The 19,316-nt window shown below is 31.4% G+C and overlaps 2 protein-coding genes across 2 annotated transcripts in view; one reads left to right on the top strand and one right to left on the bottom strand.

Annotated features, from left to right (window-relative positions):
- LOC114326749 (lambda-crystallin homolog) overlaps positions 1-19,316 on the bottom strand; it is a 593,088-nt gene that overhangs the window by 129,825 nt on the left and 443,947 nt on the right. The gene's annotated exons all lie outside the window — the stretch shown is intronic.
- LOC126880953 (uncharacterized) lies at positions 6,779-7,471 on the top strand. The gene has a single exon (XM_050645034.1). It carries the CDS (start codon positions 6,779-6,781, stop codon positions 7,469-7,471), a length of 693 nt encoding a protein of 230 aa, XP_050500991.1.

Below are 19,316 nucleotides of genomic sequence, written 5' to 3'. Positions count from 1 at the left end.
GTAGAACCCCGATTATCCGTGCTCCTCGGGACCGAAGGTGGTACTGATAATTGAAAAGCACGGATAATCCGAACATGTATTTCATATTATGTATAATACGTACGTATACACATACATAATATGTATGTGTATACATAGATATTATTATGTACCTACTATAAAGAGATAACAGAAAAAAATAAATCTTTCATTATGAGTCTCTCTTTCGTCATATAGAGTCAAGTGATTTACGATGACGCTAATTTGATAAAACCTCAAAAATGCAACTTGAGTAATAGAAAGCCCGGACAACATAAAGTTTAGGGCAACGGCCATGCAACAGCATGAATTTTGTGAACAGTGTTGCCATATCTGTTTATAATTTAGACATATGAATTTAGACCTTGTTTAAAATGTTTTTTTTTATAATTTAGATGTTTATTTCATAGGTTAGTTAATTCATTTAAGTTAGTTTCTTTTTATTACTATTTAGTATTTTAGATATTTTATTAGTTAGAGTTTACAGTCTACGGTTTAAGTTAGTTTCTTTTTATTACTATTTAGTATTTTAGATATTTTATTAGTTACAGTTTAGAAATCTTCACATTGTTTAGTGTTTCTATTAACTATTGCCACTATTGATTTTTATATAATTTTAATGCTTTTAATATATTTTCTGATTTATATCTAATGTCCACTTTACATCAACAATAAATTGAACAAGAAATTGACAAAGTTATTCAAGGCCAAATTTAACGTGTACAAAATGTATGGTTTGTAAAAGAAAATAAAGGAATTTGATGAAATAGAACAATTGGATATGTTTTATTTTGTCAAATTTCTTTATTTTCTTTTTATTCACGGCAAAATTGGGTGTTTTGTATAAGTCAAATTTGACCTTGAATAACTTTGTCAATTTCTTGTTCAATTTATTGTTGATGTAAAGTGCACTTTACATTTGTTTTCGATTTTTAAATTATATATCGTCGGTCTAATGCGCAAATTGCCTAAGTCTATTTTTTCCGAAAATTGTTTTTTGGTGTCATCTAGTAGTAGACGGTAAAAGCTACCGCCTGACAGTTCCCACAAGCGTCATTATTTTTTTATTTCGCGCCAATTTCGCTAAACGAATTTTGCTGAAGTCCAAACGTTCTTTCCCATTCAGACAAATATTGCCTATGTCCGTGTTTCTGAAGTCGTTTTGATTGAAAACGTTAGAAAATGTAAGTAAATAAATATATTTTGACTCTTATTTTTAATATGGATATAGTATATAAGTAGAAAGTTTGCGTAAATATTTTGTTTAACAAATTTTGGTCAATTATGTATTGCATGGAGTTAGGCAATTTTCTCTCTTTTAAATTTTGTTCAAAAGTTTTTTGTCTCTCCTGTAAAATTTTCATTTTGTGACTTAGGCAATTTGCGCATTAGACCGACGATATTGTGTTCTATTCAATTTTGAATTTTAGATGTTACAGTAAGAAATATTTTACAACATGGCAACACTGTCAGTGTTTTTAGATTACCTCAAATGTCAACTACAAATTGGTTATGTTTGGTTGCCCTAAACTTGATGTTGTCCGAAAGCCTACCCAGATAATCGGGGTTCTACTAAGTAAGTTAAAAGGGGACATAACTTTTATACAAAAGATATGTGGAACAAAGGGGTTTTTACCTTCATCATACACATACCAAACTCCACCATCTTGAAGAAATTTTACTAAATAGCATATCAAGCAAATAATCTCATTCTGGCTAAAATCGGACATAAAATCAAATTTTTGCCTTACCACTACAGAAATATAGTATTGAATTTAAATAAAAGTTTTCCCCACACTAACAAATTTTTACATCATTGAACAGTTAATAGATACCTATTAATAATATAATATGTTAAAATTATTAATTATGTAAACAAAATTACCACTGCATCTGTTTCATTAGCTAGCTTGTCTTTATTTAAACTTGTCTTTGTCTTCTTTACATACAAATCAACAGTTTTCCACTAATTTAAAATTTATTTACCTCTTGTTCAAGTTCTCCAGTAAACTTTTTCACCATAATCAATGTTTTCTTTCTAAAACAATATTGTTTGATTAAAATATGGAAATGTATTTCTAAACCTTATGACTATGACTTTATATACTTCTTATTTTAAGTTGTAATTCTTTGATTTACTTACATTTCCTTCTTCCACAATGGAAATAAAATCGAGAAAATCATCTTGGTCTTGATTATGTGAATCTAATTATGTTAGGTTAAGAAGTTAAAGCTGAAATTATAAAAATAAACACAAAAATCAGGTGTGTTCCGAATCCAAACTTACTTTTAAGCTTATCTACCGGATAACTAACTGGAACATAAATTGACGTGAAAAGACGGGTACATTTTATCTGGCGAATAAATATTTATCCTCCAGATAGCTAACTGCCAGATAAGAGCATATTTATTCGGAGGTGAAAAGACCGGGCCTAAATATCTAAATTTTAGATATTGAATTAATGATATGCTATTTTATGTTTATACACTATCTCTAAAAAGTACAGAGCATGTATTTATGCCATTTATTAGAACATGTTATTTGCTAGATTTCTTCTTCTTCCTAGTTCCTTCACTTATCCTGGGTCAGGACATGCGCGTGACGTTTGACAAGTTCAAGGTTTTAGGTGAATTGGACGGCGCCCACTTATCCTATCGGAGGTTGTCTTTGGCGGTTGCTCTGAAATTAATTAGGTACCTACATGAGCTGCATCTATACCACTCTCTTAGGTTTCTCTTCTCAGTCAGGAAATTCTTCGTCTTCCAGGGATCTTTTTTGCCCTTAATTTTAACTTGCATGATATGAGCCTAATCCTAATATCTCCTAGTTCGCACCTCTGATAACGTGGCCTAAAAATATTCCAGCTTTCTTGATTTGATGTTCTATATTTCTATGGTAGGTATGTATTTCTAGAATATTTCTTTAAAACAAAAATGGACAAAATACCTACGTTATTGAAATGTGTTTTATTAGATTTTATATATTTAATTTAAGAAAGAACTAGAGATTTTGACTTTTTATAAAACTGCTTTTTATTTTATTCAACAACTACTTCAACTTTTTTATCAACAACTACCTACTTTTTTATATACATTTTAAATAACAACCTAAAGGGTGGTTTATATGAACATTACAAAAACATATTCCAATACTCCCACCTTTTTGTTAAGTTGTTCAACCCATAAACAAACCATTTAAATAAAAAAAATATAACAAATGTCCACTTTATTGCACTCTGATTGTCTATCTCTTACTTGTCCAGTGTCCAAAACGTAGTCAGTGGTGGAACGATGAGTTTCTATATCACCTGCATAATCTGCGTCACTGTATCCATGCATGTTAACTTGATTGAATTTGTCATAACAAATGCCATAATTTATTGTGCCTTTTAAGTACCTGATGATTCTTTTGACGGCATTCCATTGTGCTGCATTGTAATTGTTTGTATAACGGCTGACTTCTCCCACCGCATGTGCAATGTCAGGTCTTGACACTACGGCTAAAAACATTAATGAACCTACAGCTTGTCTATATGGCATTTCATTTTCTAACATGCTCTTATTTGATTCACCTGTTAAGTCAGCACTTATATCTTCTGGTGTACTTACAGGATTCGCATTTTGTTGACCAAATCTATCTATTATCTGTTTTGTATAACTTGCTTGACTTAGAAACATTGTACCAGCCTTTAAGTTTCTTGTAATTTCTAGTCCGACAAAATAGTTCCCAACTGACACGGTCACTTCAAAAGAGTCTTTTAACGCACATAAAACTGTCTCTATTGCTATCTTTTTCTCAGAAAATAACAAACCATCATCAACGTAAATGATTAAGATCACTTTAATATTGTCTACATATCCAGTATAAACACACTGATCAGCTGATGATTTTTGAAAACCGTAGTTAGCCAAAAACGAGTGGAATTTTCGATTCCAACACCGTGGTGATTGTTTTAAACCGTACAACGACTTATCTAACTTGCACACTACTCCGGGTTCACACTTTAGTCCCTGAGGTGGTGACATAAAAATGTCTTCGTCAAGATGTCCATATAAAAATGCAGTTTTTATATCGAACTGCATGATTTCATAGTCATTTATTGTGGCTAAAGCTAACAAGATTCTTATGGAGTCATACCTTGTTGTGGGTGCAAAAATTTCATTGTAATCTATACCTTCTTTCTGGGCATATCCTTTAGCACACAATCTAGCCTTATATCTTTCTATTGAGCCATCTGGGTGTCTCTTGACTTTGAACACCCATTTTGAGTCTATAATGTTTTTATTGTCTGGCTTCTTAACCATAGTCCATGTTTCATTTTTAAATAGTGCATCAAACTCTTCATTTATGGCAATTTTCCATTTTTCTTTGTCACTACTTGACACTGCTTCTTCATATGTCTGTGGTATATCAACTTCAGTAAAATTTACCTCAAAATCATTTAATCTGGCTGGCAAACGTCTATTTCGTTGTGGTCTCAAGTTGGGTATATTGTCAACATCTTGTAAAACTTCTATTTCATTATTAACATTTATTTGTTCTTCTTGTCTCTCTTCAAGTTCATTTTCTTGTATTTCAAAAATTGTCACATCATCTTCAGCTGCTATCTTGATCACATTGTTTTTCTTTGCACTGTACATTTTCTCATTGAAAAACACATTTCTAGATATCACTATTTTCTGTGTTGTTGGGTTGAATAATCTATAATTTGTGGAGTTTTTGTCATATCCAACAAATATAACCTTCTCACTCTTTGCACCTAGTTTCCTTCTTTTCTGGTCACGAATATGTACATATGCATCACACCCAAACACTTTCATGTGGTCAAATACAGGTTTCTGCCCTGTCCACTGTTCATAAGCTGTAGAACCTGGTGTCTGTTTGCTTGTAATTCTGTTGCAAATGTAGATAGCAGTATTAACTGCCTCTGCCCATAGCCTCTTATCTACTCCAGATTGGTATAACATACATCGAACCATTTCTACAATTAATCTGTTGTCTCGCTCAGATCTGCCATTTTGCTCTGGAGTGTATGGTGCTGTGGTTTCTGACTCTATACCTTCTTGTTCTAAATACTCTTTGAAAGCATTATTTGTATACTCAGTACCATTATCTGTATGCAGTTTTTCAACAGAATAGCCATACTTTGCCTTAATTTTTCTATTATATACTTTGAAACAGTCTAGTACATCTGCTTTATGTCGAATAAAATATGCTACTCTATACCCGGTGTACTCATCTTTGAATGTTACAAAGTAACGTGCTCCTCGTACAGATTCAGTTTGCATAGGTCCACAAACATCACTGAATATTCTTTTTCCAGGAGGTAACTTAGTGTGTGGTCTCTCTTTAAAAGTCTTCTTATGTTGCTTTCCCATCAAACAACCTTCACACACAAAATCTTGTTTCTTTTCTGTAACACCTTTGATTAAGTTCATTTTTACCATTTCTTCTAAATATTTCTTATTAACATGTCCCAGTCTTTCATGCCATATCTTTAAATCATCTACTGAAGTCACACATGCATTATATATTATTGTGCGAAACATCATTTTATATGTGTTGTTTCTATCCTTTATACCAACTGCTGCTAGATTCTCATTTTCATATACTTTGGCTTCATTGTTAATCTTCATTACACTCATACCTTTGTTTGTCAAAACACCTTCTGAAAATAAATTCTTTCTCAACTGTGGGATATATAGCACATCATTTATAGTGGATTTAAACCATTGTCCATTGATTAACTTCTCTATTTTAATAGTTCCCTTACCTTGTACTGGTAGTGTTTGATTATTGCCAAGTGATACCTGTGATGTAAAAGTTCTGTCAATATTAAAAAAATATTCTTCCCTGTAACACATATGTGCTGATGCACCACTGTCCATAATCCAATCATCACTTGTATCCACTTTTTCTAGCTGTTTTTCTTCTATGTTGAATGCACTCTCATTATTAACATTATAATATGCGCTTCTCGAAGAACCACCATGCTGATTTTCTGTAGAGTTGCCAGCTTGTGCTCTGTCATTCTTTTTGTAACCTTTTCTGTAGTTACTAAAGCCAGCTCTGCCTCGATTATGACTTCTATATATATGACCTGCTACTACTGTTTTCTTGTTCATTCTTTTTCTCTCTGCAAAATTTGACAATGTGCCACCGCTTTCTACATCCAAAACATATTACACCCCTTTCTTGACCTTTCTGATCATATTTTCCTTTGAATGACATTGTTGCCAGTGCTTGTTCTGTCTCTTCATATGCAGTTAAGTTCATTTCTTCATCTAACAGTCTTGCGGTGAGGTTACCTATAGTTTGTTTAGCACTGTCTACGGACAACCATGCCTGTCTAACATTTCTGTACTTTTGGGGCAATGTACTCAGTATTTTTGTCATAATAGCAATATCACTCACATCATCACCTGCTTCTTTAATTTGCTTAGCAAGATTCTGCACTTTTGCTATGTGTTGAGCGATAGTATCTAGGCTACTCATCTTATATTGATGAAACCGTTCATGCAACATCATTTTATTTGATTCTGATTTCTGCTCATAAATAGACTCAAGGGTCTCCATAATTTCTTTAGCAGTATTACAACTTTCAATTAAAGTAATCTGAGTTAAACTCACTGCAGATGTTAAAGTGAACATAGCCTGGGCATCCTTTTTAAACCATGCCTGTAATTCGTCTCCTGCTACTTCTGGTTTGATTAGAAAGACAAGAACCAGAAAGAGTTTGTAAGCTGCTGTACAAGTGAAATGGATGAGAAGAAGATTAAAGCTATATTTGGGGATCTACTTAAGGAGCACCTATCCTCATTTAAGAAAGAAATTAATAAAGAACTTGGTGAATTGAAGAAATCGGTCCAGTACATTTCTGACTCATTCGATGAGCAGAAGAAGGCTATTGAGAAGCTGTTTTCGGAAACAAAGCAACTAACAGAAGACAAAGCAGCTATGACACTGAAAATACAAGAATTGGAAAACAGGATAAATGAAATAGAACAACAGAAAATAGAGAAAAATATCATCATAGGTGGTATACCGAAGCAAGAAAATAAAAGCCTAACTGAAGTTGTGCAACATGTTGCAAGGTCAATGCAGATTGAAATTAAAGCTGATTCAATCTGTGAAACATACCGCTTAGGTAAGCACGAAAATGCACCTGTGCTAGTAAAACTAAGTAGCCATAAAACTAAAATCGAATTTTTTCAAAAAGTGAAACAAATGAAGGGAATTGACACTCATGTTTGTGGTCTAAATGGAAACAGCAAAATCTACATAAATGAAGATCTGACGCCACATATTCAAAAGCTTTTTAAAAAAGCGATGGAGATAAAGAAACAAAAAAACTTCTACTCAGTTTTTACCAGAAATGGTAAAATATTACTAAAAAAAACTAGAACTGAGGCTCCGGTGAAGATTTTGTGTGAGCAGGACTTAAAGCTGTAAATGGTGTAGTAAAATAAACAAGTTTTTGTTCTAAACAAACGTTTTATGGAAGCTGATATTCTAGATAATATTTCTATTGAAAATAAAAAAGTTACTATTGAACCAAGTGCTATAAATAGTGTTATTAGTATAGGTCAGGTTCAACTAAATACTTTGTTACTCAATATTAGGGGTATAAAAACAAATCATGATAAACTTCTTGTATTTCTTCAAGCTTATAACTTACAATGTTGTGATTTAATAATCTTAACAGAATGCCACAGCTTGTACTCAACTTCTCAGTGTAACATTCCAGGTTTTAATATTTATTATGATGATGGAGATTTCAATAGCTTTGATGGTATCTTAGTATATACTAAATTCAATTTAAATCCACTTATACATACAAACAAACAAGTTACATCTAAAATAAGTATAACAAGCTTAACACTAACTTTTGAAAACACAACTTTTGTTTTTAATATATGCTATCGCTCACCCAGCTCAAATGTAGTTAATTTTTTATCAGACTTGAATCAATATCTTTCTCAAAAAAATTCAAAAGATATTGAGTTGTTTTTAGGAGATATAAACTTAAATATTCTGAATGACACAGATCACATAGTCAGTGAATATACTTCTATCCTTAATTCTCATGGCTTTTTTTCATTATATGAGGACGTAACAAGGCCAGAATCTCTGACATGTCTTGATCATATATTCCTCAAAACACGATTAAAGGAGAACTTTATAAAGGTAAGTCCAAATATAATTAATTATGACATAACAGATCATTTACCAGTCTTGTTGAATTTTTCATTTAATAAAAATATCAGTAGCAACTCTTTTAGTAACACAAAAATATATAAAAAATTAAACTATCAAAAACTTCTTAATCATGCAAAAAATGTAAACTGGAGAGAGATTTTGAACTATGCAGAACCAGAGATAGCTGCGGGACAACTTATAAAAAATATATCTGAATTAATTCAACTTTCTTATGATGACATAGTTCTTAAAAATAAGTTTAAAAAAATTAAACCTTGGATTACTCATGGCATTATTGTATCTATTAGAAAAAGAGATCAACTTAAACAAAATCTAAGAAGGGAATCCACTCCAGAAAAAATCATTGAATATAAAGATTACAGAAATAAACTAAATAAATTAATTACACAAACAAAAAATGATTATTATAAAAACAAAATAAATGAAAATAGCAAAAATATTAAAAAAATTTACAATTTTATAAATGAGGCTACAAACGAAAACACAAAAAATAAAAAAAATGAAATTAAGTACATCAAGGTTGAAAATGATAATAAAATTGAAAATAACATTGATATTGCAAACCATTTTAATAAGTTTTTTACTGAAATAGGATTAAAAATGACCAGTAAAATTAAAAAACCACATACTCCATTCCACATGAATTACTCCTCTCAGACATCAATGTATCTTAAACCAGTCACAAATAACGAAATAATAAAATATATAAATTCCCTTAAAAATAATTCAGCACCAGGTAAAGATGCCATCTCTTCTAAAATTATAAAAACTCTTCACATCTATCTCATTGATTCTCTTGTTCATATAATAAACCTTATTTTTAAAACTGGTGATATTCCAAGTCATTTTAAAGTTTCAGTAGTGAGCCCTGTTTATAAATCAGGTAATAAATTAAATATGGAAAATTATAGACCAATAAGTATCATATCAAATCTAGGTAAAATCTTTGAAAAATGCTTAAAAGATAGATTAGTGTCATATTTAACTGAAAACAAAATATTATCTCCTAATCAGTTTGGTTTTACTCCTGGTCTAAGTACAGTAGATGCTATGAATGAAGTTGTGCAAGATATAACTATGCATCTTGATAAAGGGCAAAAATGTATTGCAGTGTTCCTTGACTTGTCCAAGGCATTTGACACAGTTTCACACACTAAATTATTGGATATACTAGATAAATATGGCGTGAGGGGTATTGGGCAGAAAATTTTTACTAACTATCTTTATGAAAGAATACAATATACAAAAATAAATGATGCTATCAGCGAACCAAGAACTATTAAAATTGGAGTGCCACAGGGTACAGTTTTAGGCCCAATACTCTTTAATATATATATAAACTCAATATTTAATCTTAAGATCAGGGGTAAAATCGTGTCATATGCTGACGATACAGTCATAATTTTTTCTGCATCTACATGGGAAGAAGCAAAACAGAAACTTCAACAAGATCTAGTTTATATCAAAAATTTTCTTGATACATTTAAACTTCTTCTAAATGCTAAAAAAACTAATTATGTAGCCTTTTCTATAAATGATACAAATCGTCCAAACTTTGAAAACATTAACATACAAAACATTGAAGATCCTATTGAACAAGTAAATGTCATAAAATACTTAGGAGTATATTTAGATAAAAATCTTAAATGGGAACACCACATAACATACCTAACAAAAAAGATTAGGGCCCTTATGCATAAATTTTATCTGCTAAGGGAGTTTCTTGCAAAAAAACTGATCACTATGATTTATCAATCCTTAATTGAGCCTTTACTAAGGTATGGAATTTTGTTGTGGGGTGGAGCATATGAAAACAACATAAGAAATCTCAAAGTAGCTCAAAATTCAATTATTAAAATAATGTTAAAAAAACCTAAACTTTTCTCTACAACCGAATTATATAATAATAAAATCTGTGACTTGAAAACACTCTATATTTCAACATGTTGCACATATATTCATAAAAATTTCTCCAAACAGACACTAATAGAACATAATTATCAAACTAGAGGTAACATCAAAAGAAGCTTAGTTTTACCACAGTTAAGTCGAGGAATAAGCCAACATTCTGTGATTTTTAGGGCACCCAAGTATTATAATTTACTACCAAACAAAATAAAAGAAATCAAATCCATAAAAATGTTTAATAAAAAGGTAGTTGATTGTATTATTGGAAACAAAACACAATTTGAATTATAAATCCTGAAAAAAATGTTCTTTTTTTGATTTTGGAATTCTTAATACCTATAAGTTGGATTTTTAACATATTATTATATTATATAGATATGCTGTTTACTTAGTTTTAAGTTTAAATTCCAAATAATTTTGAATTCTCGAATGTGTTTTTTTTTGTTACGTTTGGTTATAAGTAATCTATATTTATTTAGGATTTTTCTATAGACACACACAGATGTTTTCACATCTAGGTGTCTTTCTGTATATTATATTATATGTACTTAAAAATGTAAATTTTGGCTAATAAATTGAAATTGAAAAATTGAAATTAACGAGCCATCGGTAACTCCATATATACCTTTGGCCCTTAAGGCACATTTCAGTTGGAACTTCCACTGTTGAAAGTTAACTCCATCAAATTTACCAACTGTGGATATATCTATTTTATCACCCATTATTATTTTTTTTTTGCTTCAAATTTCCGGCGACACACGCCACTCTAGTTCTTTCTTTCACTGGGTCTAGTTCTTTCTTTCAAACCCTTATACTTCGGACACACCAGCAAAGTCTTTAAATATACTTCCTTGCTTTTTCGGACACACCGATACTTTAAAATAAATATATGCAGTAGTTAAGTATGATCTGGGGCCACATAACCTATTAGATTTTATATATTTAATTTAAGAAAGAACTAGAGATTTTGACTTTTTATAAAACTGCTTTTTATTTTATTCAACAACTACTTCAACTTTTTTATCAACAACTACCTACTTTTTTTATATACATTTTAAATAACAACCTAAAGGGTGGTTTATATGAACATTACAAAAACATATTCCAATAATTTGCATATATTTTTATTATAATTTAGTTTAAATTATTGAATTTTAATTCTTTTTAAAGTTTATAATTGAAGAAAAACGGTACCTATAAATGCTGTCAAGCAGACACCTCGCACCTCGTTTTTGTGAATGTATATGAAATGTCCAGTTGATAAGTTGGGACTTTCGGTGAAGTGGCTTTATACCACGGTTATTAGACTTTATTAGTAATTGTCTAAGAACCGTGGCGTTATACAATATATGGGTGTGTATGAAATGTCTTTTGATGAGTTTGAATTCGATGAGTTGCGCCGCACCCTTACGAATTTACAGATTGCTTCTAAAGATGTCCAGACCATTGTCAGCTCCATCTGTAAGTCATAACTATGTACTAATACCGTTTATTAACCACAAATACAAATACCGCTAAACAAAAAGCAAAAAGCTGCAAAATATGCCACAAGAGGTAAATAAACTACAAATAAAAATATAGGTAACAATAATGCTTGAAAATGGGATACCAACATCGCCCAAAGAGAGCATTTAAAATAAAATGAATATAAAGGAACCTAAAAACTAATGGTAAAATGGGACATTACTAGATAGAGGGCAATACTAACAATATTAGTGGTTGGTAGAATGAAAAATTGTAATTATAGGGTATTAAATATATAATTAGCAGTAAAGAAATAATACATGTATTTTATTATAATAACTTGCAAATTTAAATTGCAAATTTATAAAATAATATAACTTTGAGGGCGCCTCAAGTCTACCGTAAAATATGCAAGCTTTATTGTAGACAGTTCGCCGATAGATCGCGAAACAATATTAGCATTATTTTATTTAATTTCTTCTATTTTTGCGTTTTTTTTTAAACCAAGGTCTTACGCAGAGGAAGAACAAATGACGCTTGAACCAGAAACACCAAAAATTACCACAAATGAAGATGTTAGTAGATTACCACACAGGAAGTTCGAGAAACACTTAAAAAGCTAAAGAACAGATAAGGGACGGAATACCAAACGAATTCCTGAAATATTGTGGAGCAGCAAAGGCAGAACAATTAACAGCATTAATTAAGAAAATCATAAAACACAATAAAATACCGGAAGAATGGAGTACGAGCGAATTAACTAATTCTACTATTCAAAAAAGGAGATCAAAAACAGCCATAAAACTACAGAGGTATTGTCCAAGTAAAACATATTGTGGAATAGCTTTAAGCCGGTGAAATATGATATTCTTCAAATAAAGATATTAGGTCAAACGTTTAAGAAGCGGCCCTTTGAACGCATCTGTGTTTTTACGCCCAGACCTCCCATCTATTCACAAGTTTCGTGCAAAACGATAATAGTTTTAGTTCGGTAGCAGTGTAGTGATTCGAGTGTTTTGTTTGCTGTAATTAATTTGAATATTGGTTTAGTATTTCGTTTGGAGAGTCTAAAGTGTTGATTATTGTAATTTAATTAATGTGAATAGTGATGTCGCGCCCGTAGGATAATGTAAATATCGCGTACGATAACGCTGATATTGTAGAAATTGTCAGTGCTAGTGTGAATGTAATTACTAAAAAAAGTGCCCGTAAAGAAGATTCGAATGCATTTAAATGCTGAAACACAGCAAGTATGTTTGAATGTATAAAAAAATCTACTTACGAAATTCGGCTTCGATGAAACACTATTGGCACAAGCCACCTCTGGTTTAACAGAAATTCCACTTTCTACTGTATTATATGAAATAGTTAAAAATGAACCCTATCATCGCAAGAAACGATGTGACTACAAATTTTCAAGACCTTTAAATCCTTCACTTGTAAAACTATTGAAAACCACAATATACGACTGCTACAAAAGCAATGAAATACCTACAATAGAAATAATAAGAAAGAAATTGGAAACAACCGGTCGAAATATGAACTGCTGCTGTGAGAAAACTCTTGAAAACTGGATTCAAAAAATGGCTTTAAATTCAGAAAAAAAAATAAATAAACGTCAAGCAATAATTATGGAAAACCAAAGAATAGTCAATAGACGTAATATGTACCTAGAAGAAATTACTAAATATAGGCAAGAAAATAGGAGAATTTATTATTTAGATGAAACTTGGTATGAGACCCACGATACAGTAAAGAAAGGATAGACAGATGGTTCAAGCATGTGCATACCAGAAATGCCTGCAAATAAAGGCTCACGGCTAATTATTGTACATTGCGGAGGAAGTGAGGGATGAGTTCCGAATGCTTCAAAATTATGTGGGAAGAAAATGGAAGATTGTAACGTTGACTACCACAAGAATATGGAAGCTGACATTTTTGAAGATTGGTTTGAAAACTGGCTGATCCCAAACTTGGAGAAAAACAGCGTAATAGTGCTTGACAACGCTTCTATCATTCCCGACAGCTCACCAAAATACCAAATACATCTTCAAAGAAAGCTGACCTGCAAAATTTTTAAATGGAACATGATTTGTATTTCGAAGATTTTTACACAAAAAAAACAACTTATTGAAGTTCTACACACGAAGCAATTTAGAAAATTATACGCTCTAGACTAGAGAGTATTGCCGAAAAGCATGGACACACTATATTGAGACTTCCCCCTATTTTTGTGTTTTCAATCCTATTGAGTTAATTTGGGGATAATTCAAACCAAGTATAAGGCGTTCAAATACATTTCCTAAATTTGACAAAAAGGTAATTAGTCCGTTCTTTAACGGTAAAATATTGCAAAATCTCTAAATTTTAAAGAACCGCTTGGATTGACATGAAATTTGGCATACACATAGCTAACAAGTCAAAGAAAAAAAGTGATATTGTGCCGATATGTGCTTTTGCCCTGGGGGTGGTTTTCACCCCCTCTTGGGGGTGAAAAAATATTCGTCCAAAGAAAGTCAGGAAATGGATAAACTGGCTAATTTTAAGTAAGTTTTGTTCTATAGAGTTTTTTCACTAAGTCAATACTTTTCGAGTTATTTGGCAGTGAATATGTTCACTTTTTCAACAAAATAACCACGCTTTTAGACGGTTTTTCGCAAATAACTCAAATAGTAAGTATTTTGTCGAAAAAACATTCTTAGCAAGAATATAGCCTGTAAAAAATTTAAAAAAATGGTGTATATATCACGTCTCTATATCTAGTAGAAGCAGAGTTATAGCTAATGAAAAATAGGTTCATATTCGTCAAATTCCAAATGGAATACTTTAACGTGAAATAACAAAAAATGAAGCACATTTCGGGGAAAACTCATTAAAACTTATTTAAAATGTTTAAAAAAAGCTTCATTTTTGTTTTATAAAAAAAATTTCTAACATCAAAATTAAACAAGTTACGCTCAAAATAAAGTTAGTCCCTTTTGGTTTTGGTAAAAAAATCGAGAAAATCACTCCCTAATTAGTATCTTAAATGAACTTAATCGTTACAACTTCACAAGTTTCTTGACTCGTGTATATATTGTTTATATGATCTGTAAGTTTCATCGGTTCAAAGTCCTTATTATTAAAAGGGCTGTAGTTAAAAGGGGTTAAACGAGTCACTGATCACGAATGTATATGCAAATTTAGAAACACCAAATCTTAATCAATTTTTGTCTAAAAGAAAAACAAAAAAATACATGATATTCAGAAAAGCAAATCTGACTTTTTTTTGTTTTTCGAGATTCTTGGTATCTCTAACAATTTTTAAGTTATTTTGAAAAAAAGCATATTTTTCAAAATTTAAATTTTTAAAAATTTTATTTTGAAACCAAATTTTTTCAAAAATAAGCACTTTGAATCGATAAAACTTACAGATTATATAAACACAACATAAGTAAAATAATTTGTGGAGCGGTAACGATTAATTTTATTTAAGTTGCCAATTAGGGGGTGGTCTTCCCGATTTTTTTTTTTGCAAAAACAAAAGGGACCATCTTTATTTTGAGCGTAACTTGCTTAAATTTAATGCCAGAAACTTTTTGTAAAAACAGAAATAAAGCTTTTTTTAAACACTTTAAAAAAGTTATAATGGGTTTTCCCCAAAAAGTGCTTAATTTTTTGGATATTTCACGTCGAAATATTCTATTTGAAATTTGGTGAATATGAATCTATTTTTCATTGACTATAACTCTGGTTCTACGAGATCCAGAGACCTAACGCGTACACCATTTTTTTACTTTTTTATAAGCTATATTTTTGCTAAGAACGTTTTTTTCGACAAAATACTTACTTTTTGAGTTATTTGCGAAAAACCATCTAAAAATGTGGTTATTTTGTTGAAAAATTAACATATTCACTCGCAAATAACTCGAAAAGTGTTGACTTGGCGAAAAAGCTCTATAGAACAAAAATTACTTAAAATTATTCAGTTTATCCATTTCCGGACTTATTTTGGACATATATTTTTTCACCCCCCAGAGGGGGTGAAAGTCACCCCCAGGGCAAAAGCACACATCGGCACAATATCACTTTTTTTCTTTGACATGTAAGCTATACGTATGCCAAATTTCATGTCAATCCAACCGGTTCTTTAAAATTTAGAGCAAAAACCGTGAAAGAATGGACTAAATTGAGATAATTAAAAAAGAAGTAGCCAATGTTACCAAAGTAGACTGGCAGAAAACAATCGCCAAAGTGATCAAAGTGGAAGAATATTATAAGAAGTTTGGGCACTTCCACATTAATGGTGGAATAAATTTATTATTGAATTGGGCGATGATAGTGACGAAGAAAATACGGAAGAAGGAGAAAATGAGTTAAGTGTATCAGTATTTTAATTGTTGTGTTCTGCAATTCATTTTCCAAGCATAAGTGTAGTAAGTGTAGTAAGTGTAAGTGTAGTAGTAAGTGTAGTAATGAAAAGACTCAGTTAAAAAAATATTTTTAGATTTTGTATTTTTAATAAATAAAAAAAAGGACGGGGACCTGTTTGAATTTTGTGCTGAATTTTAAAAGTTTTGAACTGTATACCTAAAGTAATTTTAGATCTTATAAAGTTCTTTTAGTATCAATAATTCTAACAATAACAAGATTAATTATAAAAGCTATTCTACATCAGTTATTAATAGTTATTAATGCAAGCATGCGGTAAGAGGGAGGGTCCCTGTGAGGTTAAATGTAATTTAAAAATTGATAAAATTAATTTTAACACATACGATGTTATTTCCTGCTTTAACGGTATTTACCTAAGTATAAATAAATATTTTTAACTACATATTTAATTACCAGAAAAAACCAGCTGCCGGCCTAATAGCTTAAAGAAGATCTACCCAAAGCTACAAATCTTACCTATTACACTATATAGATTGCTTGAACATATCAACTAATTAAATACTACCCTTAAACTTGCAACTAAAATTCTACAAGAACTAATGAATCAGAGGATAAGTTTAGCAGATGAACAACAGGGTTTTTGTATCAATGTATATATTGGAAAATCGTGTACAAATGCAATATTCACCATAAAGCATAATAGACCAGCATTTCTATATCTGATAGATTGAAGAAAGCATTTTACAGAGTAAGACTCAAAGATGTAATCCATCTTCTGTTTAATAGACAAGTCCCCCTAAATATCATAAAAATTATAGAAAAGATCTACTAAAACAACAAAATGAAAGTCAGAATAGATTGATAGATAGATATAGGCAGTGCCGGTGCTAGAGTATAAGGCGCCTGCCTGCACGACTAGCATAGGCGCCCTTCGGTTTTTTAAATTGATATTTTTTATAGCACCAGCAGAACAAAAAACTCAGTTTGGCGCCCCCTGAATAGGGGCGCCCGCCTGCAGTGCATCCCTTGCAGGCCCGTTATCGCCAGCCCTGGATATAGGCAGCGGAATAAGACAGTGAGACCTACTTATTCATATGCTCTTCAATTGGGAGAGATCTACATTCAGGAGTGGATAGAAAATGATTGAAGAAGAAGAAGAAGAGCGACATGATAAATATGGCCATTGAGAGCATCGCACAGTTTGTGGGGCAATATCTTTTGCCTTAGGTACTGTGTCATATGCTGCTGTGAGATCTACGAAAATAGCCCATGCTATAGTTTCTCTTCGAATCCTTCTTTAATGAGTTCTGTTAGTGCAAGGACTTGACCGGTGCAAGATTTACCGTGTCTGAATCCTCCTTGTTGTGGGTTGAGGTGCTTGTCGACATTTTTTTTAGGAAAAAACGTCTTGGAGGAAGTTGATTAAGTACTATCCAATATCATATCATATCAGATTTATAAGATGATAGAAATGTTACGAATTATGACAGATATATGAAAGTGTAAAATAGGTGCCAGATAATTTTTAAGGTCTAGATATATGTATACCAGTTTTTTGTTTCATTAAACGTATTTTGATTTTTTTAAATTATTTTAAATGAAAGTATGTACATAGATACTTTCAAAAAATCCTTTAACCTTTAACTACACGCGCTGTCTAACTATCTAACCTAACCCTCTTTATCTATCTAACCTATCACTGGAATGGGCTTTAGTTTCGTTAAAATCGGCGTTCTGAGAAGATGGTAATTACCAGTTTATTTTTGTTTTAAATATATTTTCTCGAGTCAATTCAAAGAGACAACTATATAGTCTCATAAATGATTATCAGTTCAACCATCAAACGAATCGGTCAGTAAAGTAGGGGAAGGGGGGGGGGCAAGATGGAAGGCTTAACTTTATGATGTGTAAAAAAATAAAACAACGTAATACAAAACTTTTATTTTAATCATTCTTGAAAGAGACCTTATACAGTTACAAAAGTCAGCCATTAAATATTATTAATAATAAGTAGAATTTTTTTATGAGTAATTAAAAAATAATGTCAAAAATTCCATCTTGCCTCTACCCTGAGGGCAGGATGGAAAGCTTGTTCGGGCAAGATGGAATGTAGAGGAAAGCACTACATTTTACAGTTTACACACATAAAACTGCCATCTTCTGTGTCGGTACACAATTCATGTGCCCAACCATTACATACAGGACATTGTACCCAGTCCTCTGTGGGCGGTTCCACATAACGTTCACCACATACACAGAACACATCATTTTGTGAAAACTGTTCTAAATGTTGTACAATATTTTTAACTTTTTCTGTTTTTGTCCCTTTTCCTTTACATTTTCTTTTATTCTCGCAGGTTCCTATTTCTTTGCTTTTATTTTTGCCTAACTATTATCTTCCAACTTGCCGTAAGTTGCAATTTTCCATCTTGCCCATATGCCCCTTTCCAATAATAACCCTGGAAGCTCACACTTGGGTGTGAGATACCCATCGCGACACTTAACTGCATGTAGCTTGCGCAGCTGCATTTCAATGGTAATGCTGCTTTATGTAAATTCAGTCTCTAGTCTGCCAAGGACGGGTGTGTAGTTGCGGTCTCATTTGAGCAATATTTCCAATCACGAGAATTTATTGAATACAGGCTAGGGTATGTAGCACCCATGTGTGAGGTTTGCGATCAACTGTGCGTTCAAGTTAATGACCTAACAACACAACATCCCACAAATTTAGTAAAACAAACTAGGTGTTATTTCTGCAAAGGCAAAGATGGAAAAGCAAAGCGTGCATGCTCGGCTGGCTATAAAGCATAATGCATGGAGCATAGAGTCACACTGCCTTATGAATGTAGTTACTAAAATGAGTGAAACTGAAATACCTGGTTAAGGTGTAATCAAAAGGTGTTATATTTTAGTTAGAAAGACTATTTTGTTGTTAAACTAAATTAAAATATGTTGAATTATGTTTCCCGTTTTTTAGAAAATGTTTTTTAATTATTTTTAGGTATTTTTAATATTTTTTTCTTTTGTGTCACTACAATTAAGAGAGAGAAAATAAAATTATTGATTTAATTATTCTTATGTATTCAATAGTCATCAGAGAGTCTCTGGAAATCATAAAATATATACTTTTCTTTTTATTTCTTCACAAAAAATCATTGGGTATCTGACACCCATGTGTGGGGTTTATTTAAAAAAAAATAGGTGTGATCTTCCAGGGATAATATCATTATTTTAAAAATGCTTTATTATTTCTCTTATTTAAATATCAATTCAGATAACCTGTACCTAATAGATACTTTATATAAATGCATAATAATAATATTATACACCTTGT

Source organism: Diabrotica virgifera, chromosome 2, assembly GCF_917563875.1.
Source record: "Diabrotica virgifera virgifera chromosome 2, PGI_DIABVI_V3a".
NCBI classification, from domain to species: domain Eukaryota; kingdom Metazoa; phylum Arthropoda; class Insecta; order Coleoptera; family Chrysomelidae; genus Diabrotica; species Diabrotica virgifera.
This window is presented reverse-complemented; position numbering and strand designations above follow the sequence as displayed.